General features: G+C 39.9%; 1 protein-coding gene across 1 annotated transcript in view; it reads right to left on the bottom strand.

The window, feature by feature from the left end:
- tnn (tenascin N) overlaps window positions 1-13,399 on the bottom strand; it is a 45,793-nt gene that overhangs the window by 26,733 nt on the left and 5,661 nt on the right. Inside the window, exons 2-6 of the mRNA XM_032531906.1 lie at window positions 12,192-12,389; window positions 11,626-11,826; window positions 9,399-9,773; window positions 2,117-2,250; window positions 1,872-2,001 (exon numbers count right to left, since the gene is read on the bottom strand). Of these exons, the coding sequence (XP_032387797.1) occupies window positions 1,872-2,001; window positions 2,117-2,250; window positions 9,399-9,773; window positions 11,626-11,826; window positions 12,192-12,387 (1,036 nt within the window). The 5' untranslated portion in view covers window positions 12,388-12,389. The remainder of the gene's footprint in view (window positions 1-1,871; window positions 2,002-2,116; window positions 2,251-9,398; window positions 9,774-11,625; window positions 11,827-12,191; window positions 12,390-13,399) is intronic.

Genomic DNA, 13,399 nt, shown 5'->3' with positions numbered 1-13,399 from the left:
TACTATATCAAAATAAATAAATCACCTTGTCCGAACTCATACAATGGATAATGTCTTCAACTAGAAGTCTAAAAAACTGCTCACTGAAGTTTATGCCTGTATGTTAAACAAGTTTCAGTAAAGAACGAGTATCAATTATTAACATGTTAGGGTCCGGAGACATTGTGATATGGAATAATTATGTAAGCTCAACTCACGAGACAACATATTACCACTATTTTGAAGAAAACTTCAATGAAGAAATATGGCAAATAAAAGTTAAACAAACTGCACGGTGATTTTGCTATTATGCTATATTGCAGCTCGAGGGACGAGATCTCATCACACCTGTAATTGGTTATCTTGCATTGTTTTGGCCCATGTTACTAAAATTCAAGTCAAAGATGTGAAAAATATGCACATATTCTAAGCACAAGTTATATGGTTTAAACACATTAACACTGATTAGAAGCACTAAAGGCTATTTTACACATACTGTATGCCTTTTGATAAAAATCTATGAAATATATGTAACTGTGTATTAAGACAGGTAGCATTTAGGATACTAGCATATAGCCAGGAGGGATGAATTCCAGCACATGGTGAAAGAAGACCAGAACCATTACACAAAGCAATTGGTACCAAATGAAAAGGGTTAGCATTTTTTATGCCAGCTCTTGGGTTTTTCCGAGGGAAAAAGAAAAACATTCACTTAAAGCCTCTTTTGAAGTAGATCATCTTTTGAAGTTTAACTATGTAACAGTCTGCATCATGCTGTGTACTCCTCACACAACCATAAGCCAGATGATGGCGTGTTTTCTCATGCCCATATGTGAATGCCATGCTCTGTGAGGTTTTCCATGGCTAACCAGGCTAACCACACATTAGAGTCAAACTCAATCTCTCCCTCTGTCAGTCTGTCTCGCTCACGCCCAGCAATGATGACTTTTAATCTCTTTCTCTTCACATCTGCCACTACCACATCTGTGAGCATGTCGATTTCCATTAAACACATCCGTGAAGTCATTTCCTTGTAATTACCTTTAAATGCAATGGTTAACAAACCAGCGCTTAATGAAACACTTAGTAATGATGGGCTTCAGTTTGTTCTTTGCTTTTTAGCATTGTGTTCATGTAAAAAAACATTTACCATGGATTTAAATACAGGAAAAAAAACTCTTCATCTTGCACAAGACACTGCAAGTAATTTAGCATAAGTGGAACAGACTGTTCATTTATTCATGAATATATATCTTAAACATGTGCCCTTATCAAACCTCAGATTCTTGCTTTGTACTTGCCTCTTCCCTAATATCTAGATTCTTAATCTGCAACACCTTCCTCGAAACATTTAAGAGCTTGACGTTTAAGTGTTTTCATACCTCAGCCATCATCACAAGCGCACTTAAATTTGACCTCAAATTTGACTGTTTAATCCACAGATAATCTAACGAATAATTCCCCCAAACCTCCAGACCATACCTTGCCTCCCTACCACATGAGTCTAATGGGTCACATCTGCCTTTGAAGCGACACCACGGACACATTTAAAAGCAGTAGTAACTTTACTAGTAATGGATCTTAATCTGCGTCTTGCTAATTTTTTTTTTTTTTTTTAAGATTATTTTTTGGGCATTTTAGGCCTTTAATTGATAGAACAGTTGAAGACATGAAAGGGGAGAGAGAGGGGGAGTGACATGCAGCAAAGGGCCGCAGGCCGGATTCGAACCCGGGCCGGCTGCGTCGAGGAGTAAACCTCTATACATGGGCACCCGCTCTACCAACTGAGCTATCTGGGTACCCAGCGTCCTGCTCATTTAGTCAAAAGAGGTCCACATTTCAAGGCCTTATTGTTATTTTTTTTAGTCCTGCTCACAGCGTTCTGTGCTCACCTGTGGTAGCTTCGATCGTGTCTGCTTCACTTTGAATTTCTTTGATGACGGCATACACCTGGACAATGTAGGTGACCCCAGGAGTGAGTCCTGTGATGAGGTAAGAGCTCTCTGTGTTGGGAACCTGGACCTAGGATACAGTGGGTTGAAACAAAGGTGTTTCAAAATGAAAAATATGGTTGTATGCTACTTCCTTTATTCAACACATTCAGTTGTAACAAAAAGGAAAAACACAAAAAACCTACCTGCTCCAGGGCACTCTTATCATCTTTGGGATGATATGTCAAAATGTAGTACTCTGCCCCACGGACTGAATCCCACTCAACCAGAAGGGAGACGTCGGTTAGCTGGACCAACCGCAGACCCTGAGGGCCGAGGACTGAGATAGAAAGAGAGGGAGTTCCAGACAGAGAAAGGGACAGAGAGAGACTTATTAAATTCTTTCTTAGCTGCTTCCGTCGGTCATTTTCTCTGTAAGTCTTTATGTCTTTCACTTAAAACATTTACTCAAAGACCGTGACAACCTATGTTCTGTGTAACACTTTAAGCCCCCCTATTAATCATGTATAATCAGTATGTAAACGTGATAAATGGCTACAATTCCCCTCAAGATAAATACAAGTCCATCTTATCTTATATTTTATATTATTACAACTGTGTTTTATTATACAGTTTATGTGTTTCATTATATTATACAACAGTCTCCACTGGAGGAGATAGGGTTGCTAACAAATATATCACTAAACACTTAGCTCCACTTGCAACTACATTATAGGATAAGGTAAACCTTTATTGATCCCCAGCAGGATAATGTGGTTGTTGCAACAGTACAAGAATAAAACAATACGGATGAGCATGTAAAGTAACATACTATTACAATAATAAGAGGGACAATATAGTTATTATAAATTATTTATTACATGGTTAGATACTGATTATTCAAAAAAGACAGGGGAGACAGCACTGCCGTGAGTCCCAGAATGAGGTAAATGTGGTTTGTTCTAGTCTAGCAGGACAGTCAAGTGTGTTATCTAAACTGCCAAAGTCAGTTGAACAGGTGAAGTGAAGATAACACCGGTCGTCTTGCATTGCCAGACCTCTCTCTACAGCGCTGACTAGGGCTTCAAAATTAATCAAATTTTAATCACAATCACGATCAAATTTGCGTGATCGAGCAATATTTTGAATGCTTCATTTCATAGAACATTCCGTTTTTTTTTTTGTTGCTAAGCCAATCTACCGCTCCATAACCACTGTCTGATCAGGTGCCAGTCAGAGTTGTTCCCTGCACCGCGCAGCTTAGTTTCTAGATGTAGACAGTCACAGAGGAGAGTGTAACGGGAGGAAAATTCCACAACAGATAGCAGTCGGTAATACGTCGGTCACACGGTGTACCGGTTTAACAGCAAATGCAACATTTTGTCCCGTCTGTGTTGTTTTTCAGACATCAGCAGTGACCAGTGCTAGTTAGTGTCTGTTAGCTCACAGGGCTCTATGGCGCGAGTAATATTTTTCCTAAGTCGCACCGGTGCACCTAATGTTCTCGCATCCACTGCCTCACTAAAAAACGAAGCAATGTTGTTTACATCGATATGTTTTAATTTTGCATTACATGACCCATTTCTTCTGTAAAGCCGTGCTTGTTTTTGGATTTCTCCTCTTACTCTCCACGCAGGCCCGCCCCCATTCACTCACACACGACTCCATAGCGACATGGAGAGACACAGCGGTCGCCGGTCTACAATTCTACATTTGTCTACAGTTTTAGCTGTTATTAACACAGCTGTATATTGTTAAGCATGGGAAGCAAACCTGTATTTGTACCAGTGTTTCCTGTGGTAACTCTGCTACTGCGGTGGCCACGGCGGAAAACACAGAAGAAGTTATTGAATGCAACTAACTTCAGTTCGTAGAGTAGTGGCGTGTGAGACGGAGCCTTCTGGACCCGGGCGAGAGATGTGACTAATGGCCAGAATATCATAGTTCATGAAAATGCAGCGCAGTGACGATACAGACATTTCATACATACGACGTGTGTAACTCCACTGACCCGCCATTCAACCCGTGCTGGACCCATTCATAATGAGTCAGCCGTCACTCTGTGAGTAGCATATACGTTGTTGGCGCTAAATCCTGCTCCATCTCAGGGTTCATTCAATTAGTAGTCAAAATCTCAGATGTGGATGTGTGAATCCATTTTATTACATAGGATATCCTAGAGACAAATACAGAGTCAACCTCACACGGCTCTCCCCCAAATTTGTCTGACTCTCTGCTCCTGGACCCCCTGGTCTTATTCACAAAGGGTGGGGTCTCTTGGCCACAGTGGTGTGTGTGTGTGTGCCTATTCGTTATCTTTCAATTGGAATGTGACTGAGTTTATGACCCTCAGTTAAGGACTGGCAAAGCAAAAGATCAGTGGGCCATGAAGAGGGACTGGAACCAGAGACAGGATGTGTCTCTCTAACGTCATCAATTCAACTTCTGACACATTTGTAAAGCTGGATTATACCAAATGTAGCAGAACATCTTGATATTATAAAACAGAAGTATTGCAAAACATCTTAACGTAACAAACAACAAACAACAAACTATATACTTATAACAACAAACTCAATACATGACCAACATGTCTTCATTTATGCTGAAATATGCTTTTACCTTTTAGCTTAAATGTATAATGCAAATCACACACAATGTTTAAGCACATATAACATTTTAAATTCCAACAACGTCCATCGCCCTCCCTCTCCCTCCCTAGCTCTTTCAATCAGTTATTGTTGAAAACAAGTGAAGGAGCTTTCTCAGAGATACATTTAAAAAATATATATATATCCTACGCTATTTATTTCAGATAGCTAATTTTCATTTACATGTGTTGCAGCTGTATGTCTATACAACATACAACCTTAACATAAGAAGAATGTAGCATATTATGGATGTGGAAGCAGTTATAAATATCCTATGTGACAATAAAATTTGTTTTGGTTAAAATAAAAAAATAATCGTAATAATTAATCGTGATCTCAATATTGATAAAAAATAATCGTGATTATCATACATATATTATATTACACAATTATACATAATCGTGTAGCCCTAGCGCTGACAGATTTGGTGATTTTAGCTGAGCTAGACCAGAAAATATTCAGTTATAGATTCAGATCGGTGATGTTGTTTTGTCTGTTTTTAATCTCAATTTAGTGGAAATCGGCTCGTATAGACTTAAAACCTGCTTGAGACACTGTAGGTAATACATCTTAATAAACAAACAAATTTTATTTGGCAAGGCAGTGCAGACTTTTGGGGGGGGGGGGGAAATATTGCTTTTAGTGGTTTTAAAAGGCAAAAGGGCTTCAATGGAGACTATGGAAAAATATGGCAGGGGGGTGAATCGAAGGTATAAAACTATGGTGGAGTACAATAACACAACAGCAGCCAACAAAACAGAAGACAGCAAGTCAGCAGTGTTGGGGAGGGAGGCTTTCCACAAACAAGAAGAACTTTCTGTGGGTACCAGGAAGGGATATAAATGGTTGATGGTGGTACATTTTGACAAGTACGCACAAATGTAAGCAAATTTCAAGGGGAAAATGTGAGCTGGGTGGTGAGTGAGGCCACCATAACTTTAGCAGGGAAGGAATTCACATCAGGTTCAGATGCCGTTGTACAAGGCGAAGTCAGGAAGTTTAATGTTTTTTCTTAAATGTAGCAATCCTTTTCCATCCAGTAGCAGTTAATATCCCCCTGCTACTACTCTAGGCACAACTATCAACAGTCTTTACTTTCAAATAATATCCCAGAACAGCTGGGGTGAATAAATTGACATATTAAGATTGGAAAAAGTAGAAACTAATAGTGATTTGTGTCTTCTGAGAAAAATATGACTGAAACAAAATGTTTGGACTTCTTGACTTTGCAGTGTGTAGGCACAATGAAAGTATCGATGTTAATGTGGACAGATGGAATAGTAATTCAGTCAGCACCTTTGTTGTTCCTCTGTGTCCTATTATCTATCCCATCCATTTGTAAATGTTAGACAAGTGAATCAAGTCTCTGAGAAAATTCACTGACACAGAACTTGAAAACAGAGCCAAATATGGTTTTGATTTGAGGACAATAGTCAAAGGGTCCATTATGTTGAACATAATCTCAAACATTTTTGAGACAGTCAAAGGAGCTGCGATAAGAACAGCTAAAATAGCAGCTGCATTGTGTTGATAGAGTTCTAAAGGAGTTACAATGTATGCTTTTAATCCCAACCTCTTTATATGAAGATTATCTCATTAGATGCAGCTTCTGCTTCTACTTTCCATCTTTTTTACTCTAAGATGATAGACAAGAGTTCAGGCTGCAACAATATTTTCATTGTTAAAGCCTCACTGATTCTCTAAACCACGTGGCGCCTGCCTTTGATAGTAGAGATCAAAATAAAATTGAAGCTATCTCAACAATGATAGCACGGAATGAAACTTCACTATACATACAGTATATCCCAAGCCACATTTCAACATCCATGTCGTCACCCAGGGAGCAGACTCTACATCCATCATCCAGGTGCTAAAATGGCAAGTAGCCACATAAAACAAAAATGTATATTCTTCTCCTGGTGCTTATTACCACTACTATTACTAACACCTAAAAACAACACTATGTATTTTTTTTTTCTTACCTCCCACTTTTCCTCTGACTTAGTGCCACTATTGATGTTGGACTCCATTCAACAGCACCTACACACGAAGCTACAGATCTGTCTCCAGCTATGCTTTGCCTGTACAGAGCAAAACACAGCTTGAAGAAACTAAATCACAATCGAGAGTTTGACATAGCTGACCTGCTACTGTGGAGCTTTTTTTAGTTTAAGAATCCCTGCTTTAAATATGTGCTCTGTACTCTGGGTTAAATGTAAAGAAAGAAATGCCATAGACAGAGGTTGCCATACATAGATTATTATTTTTTTAAAGTTTCCAAGAGAAAAACACTTAGAAAAAGCAACATTTTGTCCGATTCACCTGTACTGAATCTTCAAGACATACTTAGAAATAACTGTCACAGTGTAAACTCAGTGAATTAAACTGCCCATGCCTGGCTGCTGCTGCTCACCTTTCTGCTTGTGCGGCCTTAAATTGCCATAAAATGCAATTTTCTACTCTGCTCCTGAAGCAGTACTGTAATAGCAGTTGAGCAGGTGAGCAGTGCATTTATCAGGAAAGGTGATGATTCTTCTAAGGGGTCAAAGCCAGATGGAGCCCCAAAAGACTAATGGGTGTTTTTGGATTCCAGTGGTATTACTGTATGTGACCTGATGCCATATGTTGCCCAGAGACCATAGCAGTCAGTGGTCATGGTCTGCCCATGAAAAGGCCCCATCAGCTTCATCTGAAATAACCGTTGGACAGATTCTTTGAATACCCCAGAAGCAGATCACTATAGCCATCATAACTGCCATAACTATAGGTTTAGTCAGAGACACTTAAGACTGCTCTTTGAGTGAGACCTCAAAGTAATCATATTATCATAATCTTTATATATTTTCCTCAAAACATAAGAAAGAGTAGGGGTGGTGGAAAGTGGAAAGGTGATAGGCAAAATAACCACTAAGCTTGGAAATTTTATTAGACCTTTTATCTCTCCTTGTTCTTTTTTTACTTACAAAGAGCAATGTACAAAACATTTAGGCTAGATAGTGTAGCCCAACAACACAAACAGAGAGGCAACTCTTCACCAAAGAAATTATCGAGCTGATCGTGTCACATCAATTTCAGTTGAGACTCCCAATTTCACTTATCTAAATCATATCAACATTTTAAGCTTATCATCTTTGGTTTTTCTCCTTAAACTTGGCTTCACCTCCAGTATTAAGCAAATATCTTATTAGACTAAGGTGTAAAAATAAGCAGGCTTCAGCTATTATTTCAAATTGTCTGAAACATTTTTTCAGCATTTTCTATCTTATGCTTCTGTTTTATGTTCATCTCCTTTGCAAGTTGTCAACATTAGTTAGACTCAAAACTGTAATGTTTAAGTAGATTATAGAGTTGTAGTTATAAAGTTATATTGTAGTTGTATTTTATATACTTGCAAATGTTAAAAGGTAAACCTAAGTGGATAAAGGCTGAATAGAATTTTAGTTTAGCTGCTTTGGTTTCAGGGTTATGGTAGCAAACTGGCCCACTGGGTCATGGTCATGGCTTACTGGAACACTTGAATAGAACGGAGAAATCATTTAAGTTATTAGTAACACTTTTCTAAAATGAATGTAAATGGCTGCTGTAAAAGAGGCCTATTGCTGATCAGCTGATGAGCCAAGGTTGTTGCATGAAATAAACAACTGATAGCAGATAAGCTGGTGCAAGCATGAAATGATTGCTGTAAGTCTTAAGAATTCTAAAGGAGGAGATCCTAAAGGCTTTTACTAAATGACATAGGAAGAATATTTATATGAAGGTGAACTGGGCTTTAGGGGCAAGTGTTATATTGTTAATGGTCCCAGAGCTCCTCGTAGCATCTGTGTTTTCCATGAGATGGAAATTAACATTCACAGCTTAATATCAGCATAGCCGTAGAGGTGACTAAATAAAAAGATGAAATGTGAATATTACTCCCACGAGAAACACAGATCAAACTAAATGCAAGAATGGGTCATAAAAAAAGCATTATGCTGTCTGCACGATGGATGATGATATGATATCGTCCATTGGCACAACTCTATAGCCTACTTTACAGACGACCAGTCCATGCATTGTACTTACTGTCAAACCTACTTGTTTTCAGAAAATGTAAACAATTTGTTTGTTAGAGGAACAACTAACCTTAAATTAGAGGCAATAAAAGACCACAAGTCTCACATCAAGTGCACTGCCATACAGCTGGCAAAGATGGGACTCCAGGAGCAGAGTGTGCCAATAAAGGCTTTCATTTTTTTTCACCTCACTTTTTACTTGCTCATATTAATAAAATATGTATTATGTAATATGTATATGTATGATACAAAGCAATGTATTGAAGCAATTCAAAATATGCTAGTGCACTCTCTTTTGTAAATTTGAATTCCGTAACAAGTGTCTGGTAAAAAATATAAGTGTCTGGTCTAATTGGGCATCCACCCCCCTGTCTGCAGGTATCAGTCAAATGGGATGGAAAATATTATATTTCTTTTTGATTTTTCCCCAAAGTGCAATGCAAATTTATTCCACTTTAAGACCCAATTACACCAACATATAAAACGTCAAACTTGCATGGTGAAATCGTTTATTTTTCTTTAATGAATTTGATTTATAGACAAGGGCCGAAGTGAACCTGCATGAATGTTTCAGGTTCAACTTCAGGAAGCGCCACGTTCTTTGAGTGAATAGTTAGCCCAAAATGGAGCAAGCTATCATAAGCTCACTGTGTTGCACAATTCACTTTATTTTGCCAAGACCTCTTTGTCGGGGTCCAAATTGTCTCGATACACATTACCAAGCCTCGAAACCACTAATTTCACGATTTAGAGACGGATGTGTAATTAAGCATTTAATAACTTACCTAATGAACAGTCTTCCCCAAAAAAGCCTTCTTCACAGATGCACTGGCCGTCCACACACTGACCATTACCAATGCAGTCATTGGGACACTTCTGGACGCTGCAATCCTCGCCGGTGAAGTGCGGGAAACACACACATTTTCCATCCACGCATTGTCCCTTGTCGTTGCAGTTGTCTGGACACATCAGCTGGCTGCAATCCTCTCCTGTGTAGCCCTGATGGCACACACACTTTCCATCCACACATCGGCCGTTGTCATTGCACTCGTCAGGGCAGGAGGACACTGAGCAATCTGGGCCTTCCCACCCTGGGTTACAGAGGCAGCTGCAGGTGTCGGGTTGGTAGGTACCATAGCCACTGCAGCTCTTGTCCACTCCTTGAGGAAGAGAAGGGTGAAAAAGGTGTTTTTGAATTGTTGGCAGGTAGAAGATATACAGTGGTGTGAAAAAGTGTTTGCCCCCTTCCTCATTTCCTGTTCCTTTGCATGTTTGTCACACTTAAGTGTTTCGGAAAATCAAACCAATTTAAACAATAGTCAAGGACAACACAAGTAAACACAAAATGCAATTTGTAAATGAAGGTGTTTATTATTTAAGGTGAAAAAAAATCCAAACCATCATGGCCCTGTGTGAAAAGTGATTGCCCCCTAAACCTAATAACTGGTTGGGCCACCCTTAGCAGCAACAACTGCAACCAAGCGTTGCGATAACGTGCAATGAGGCTTTTACAGCGTCCTGGAGGAATTTTGGCCCACTCATCTTTGCAGAATTGTCCTAATTCAGTTACATTAGTGGGTTTTCGAGCATGAACGCCTTTTTAAGGTCATACCCAACATCTCAATAGGATTCAGGTCAGGACTTTGGCTAGGCCACTCCAAAGTCTTCATTTTGTTTTCTTCAGCCATTCGGTGGTGGACTTGCTGGTGTGTTTAGGATCATTGTCCTGCTGAGAACCCAAGTTCGTTTCAGCTTGAGTACACGAACAGATGGTTTGACATTCTCCTTCAGGATCTCTTGGTAGACAGCAGAATTCATAGTTCCTTTTTTCACGGCAAGTCTTCCAGGTCCTGAAGCAGCAAACAGCCCCAGACCATCACACTACCACCACCATATTTTACTGTTGGTATAATGTTCTTTTTATGAAATGCAGTGTTCCTTCTACGCCAGATATACTTGGACACACACCTTCCAAAGAGTTCCACTTTTGTCTCATCGGTCCACAGAATGTTGTCCCAAAAGTCTTGGGATCATCAAGATGTGTTGTGGAGAAATTGAGACGAGCTTTGATGTTCTTTTTGCTCAGCAGTGGTTTTCCTCCTTGGAACTCTGCCATGCAGGCCATTTTTGCCCAGTCTTTTCCTGATGGTGGAGGCATGAACGCTGACCTTAACTGAGGCAAGTGAGGCCTGCAGTTCTGTGGACGTTGTTGTGGGGTCTTTTGTGACCTCTTGGATGAGTCGTCGCTGCGCTCTTGGGGTAATTTTGGGCGGCCGGCCACTCCTGGGAAGGTTCACCACTGTTCCATGTCTTCGCCATTTGTGGATAATGGCTCTCACTGTGGTTCGCTGGATTCTCAAAGCTTTGGAAATGGCTTTATAAGCCTTTCCAGACTGATAGATCTCAATTACTTTCTTTCTCAATTGTTCCTGAATTTCTTTGGGTCTCGGCATGATGTGTAGCTTTTAAGGATCTTCTGGTGGACCTTACTGTGTCAAGCAGCTCCTATTTAAGTGATGCCTTGATTGTGAACAGGTGTGGCAATAATCAGGCCTGGGTGTGGCTAGAGAAATTGAACTCAGGTGTGGACAACCACAGTTATGGTATATTTTAACAAGGGGGGAAAATCACTTTTTCACACAGGGCCATGATGGTTTGGATTTTTTTTCACCTTTAATAATAAACACCTTCATTTACAAATTGCATTTTGTGTTTACTTGTGTTGTCCTTGACTATTGTTTAAATTGGTTTGATGTTCCAAAACACTTAAGCGTGACAAACATGCAAAGGAACAGGAAATGAGGAAGGGGGCAAACACTTTTTCACACCACTGTACTTTATTGATCCTGCAAGGATAAATTCAAATTTCTTTTAAATAGTAGGCTAGGCCTTTAGGATATAATCAATGACGCTTATGAAATATGCTAGATGTAAAATAGGATTGCTTGCTACTCCTCTTTCCACTTTTTTACCCTATGAATTGTGGGTCAACTAGGTTGTGGCACAGCTTACCTGCAGCCCCACCACTTCCACAGCATCCCTGCGTACACTGGGTCTTTAGGTAGTTGACTTCTTCTTCTAGCCCGTTGACTCGATACAAGAGTGACTTGAAACTTTCTGATTCCGCACAGTCACACATTGGTGTCTGCAGCCTGATGTTATGTCTGAAGATGATGTCGTTCTCTCCATTCGTAGTGGTCTCTGTCTGCAGACCTACACAATATGAGAAAGAGTCAACCTTTTCATTTCTAGATGTACTGCCCATGGGTCACAAAAATGGTGAACTATATCTTTTACAGCAATGTGCACCTGTAAAAATATTGCTAATCGGTAAAATACTGTGTGGACAATACCAAACTACTTTAATTTATTGTAATAATTTTCCCGAAGAAATACATGACATTGTGTATATCTCTGTGTTGAAAATTACAAAAACTTTTGTCACTCTGGTTCTTTTCAGATTTTCATCCAATATTCTGAGCTTTCTGCATACACATTCTCATGCACCCCTCAGTTTCCTTCTTTAATTATTCTCAGTTGCATTCCCTCACCTTCTAATTCTCCTTTTTGCATATGACCTGTTTCGTCCTGAGTTGGCAGACGTTCAAGTTTACAACTGGAGCTTCCCGGAATGCCGATTTTATAGACGTGGCTAAAGGTGACTCCCTGCTCTCGGGCTGAGGGGTCCGGGTGATTAGTGGCCAAGCCGAAGGGTGACACAGTGCAGAGTAGGACCAGCGGGCACAGGGCCCTCCACAGGAGTCTTGTGGTCATGGCTAGAGGAAAAGATGAGATAATTGTCAATTTTCTGAAAAACACAATTCTTTGGTGATGGGTGGAATTGCAGACTGTTTGGCAAATCAAATTCACTTTCAGATTCACAACTTCTCATATGGAGATGAAATAAATATCCCATCTGTTTTTTTTAGTGTGACTTCATACATTTTGTAGAGATTGTAGAGATCTTTGGCATCAACTAACAGACTACCGAAACTGTAGATGTTTGTCGTCACGGCTGACTGGACCTGAGTCTCAGGGTTGGAAGAGGGTCATGCTTGTTCTTTCCAGTCAGTTTTATGGGTTTAGCGCTGAGGACAGAATTACAGTCTGGACAATGCATAAGTTACATTACTTTCATTGGCAAACGCTGCTGTCTAATCTCAGGAAACCTGAACCATTGTGTCACTGTGGTGTGTGTGTGTGTGTGTGTGTGTGTGTGTGTGTGTGCGTTGTGCTCTCATTCCTCAGTATGGCAGCAAAAAGTGAGCAGTCATCACTTTGCCAGAGATCGTTTTGCCCTAAACCATAAATTGTGCTCAGTCAGGCGTTTTAGAGCTTCAGAAACTTGTCCTCAGTGATGATGTCATTGTGTCTAATGACAGTGATGTAATGTGAACTTAAAACCTTGCAGCAGCAAGCGGCTTCCCCGAGAAGCCAAATTACATGCTTTCAAAATAGTAGGCCTGTTTAAACCTTCAGAAGGTCTGCTTTTGGACTTTGGTCTGAATTTAACATTCTGGTGTAAAAGTTTGAATTGCGGCAGCAAAAAACTTCTGATCTAAGTGTGCTGAACTTGTGTGGTATATGGAAACAAACCCTCTAATAGGGTGGTTAAGAAGAAAGCTCACTACTAAAATGTTTTGGTCCCGGCTGTGATGCTTGACAGCTGGATAGCACTATACAGTAGCGAACAAGCTGAAATAAATATGGTGGATTTGTTTGAAAGCACACAGGATTATTCAATCGTACATGCATGCTTCGTAAAACCCCGACGTAAAACAACTGT

The sequence above is a fragment of the Etheostoma spectabile genome, chromosome 12, assembly GCF_008692095.1.
Source record: "Etheostoma spectabile isolate EspeVRDwgs_2016 chromosome 12, UIUC_Espe_1.0, whole genome shotgun sequence".
In the NCBI taxonomy this organism is placed as follows: domain Eukaryota; kingdom Metazoa; phylum Chordata; class Actinopteri; order Perciformes; family Percidae; genus Etheostoma; species Etheostoma spectabile.
This window is presented reverse-complemented; position numbering and strand designations above follow the sequence as displayed.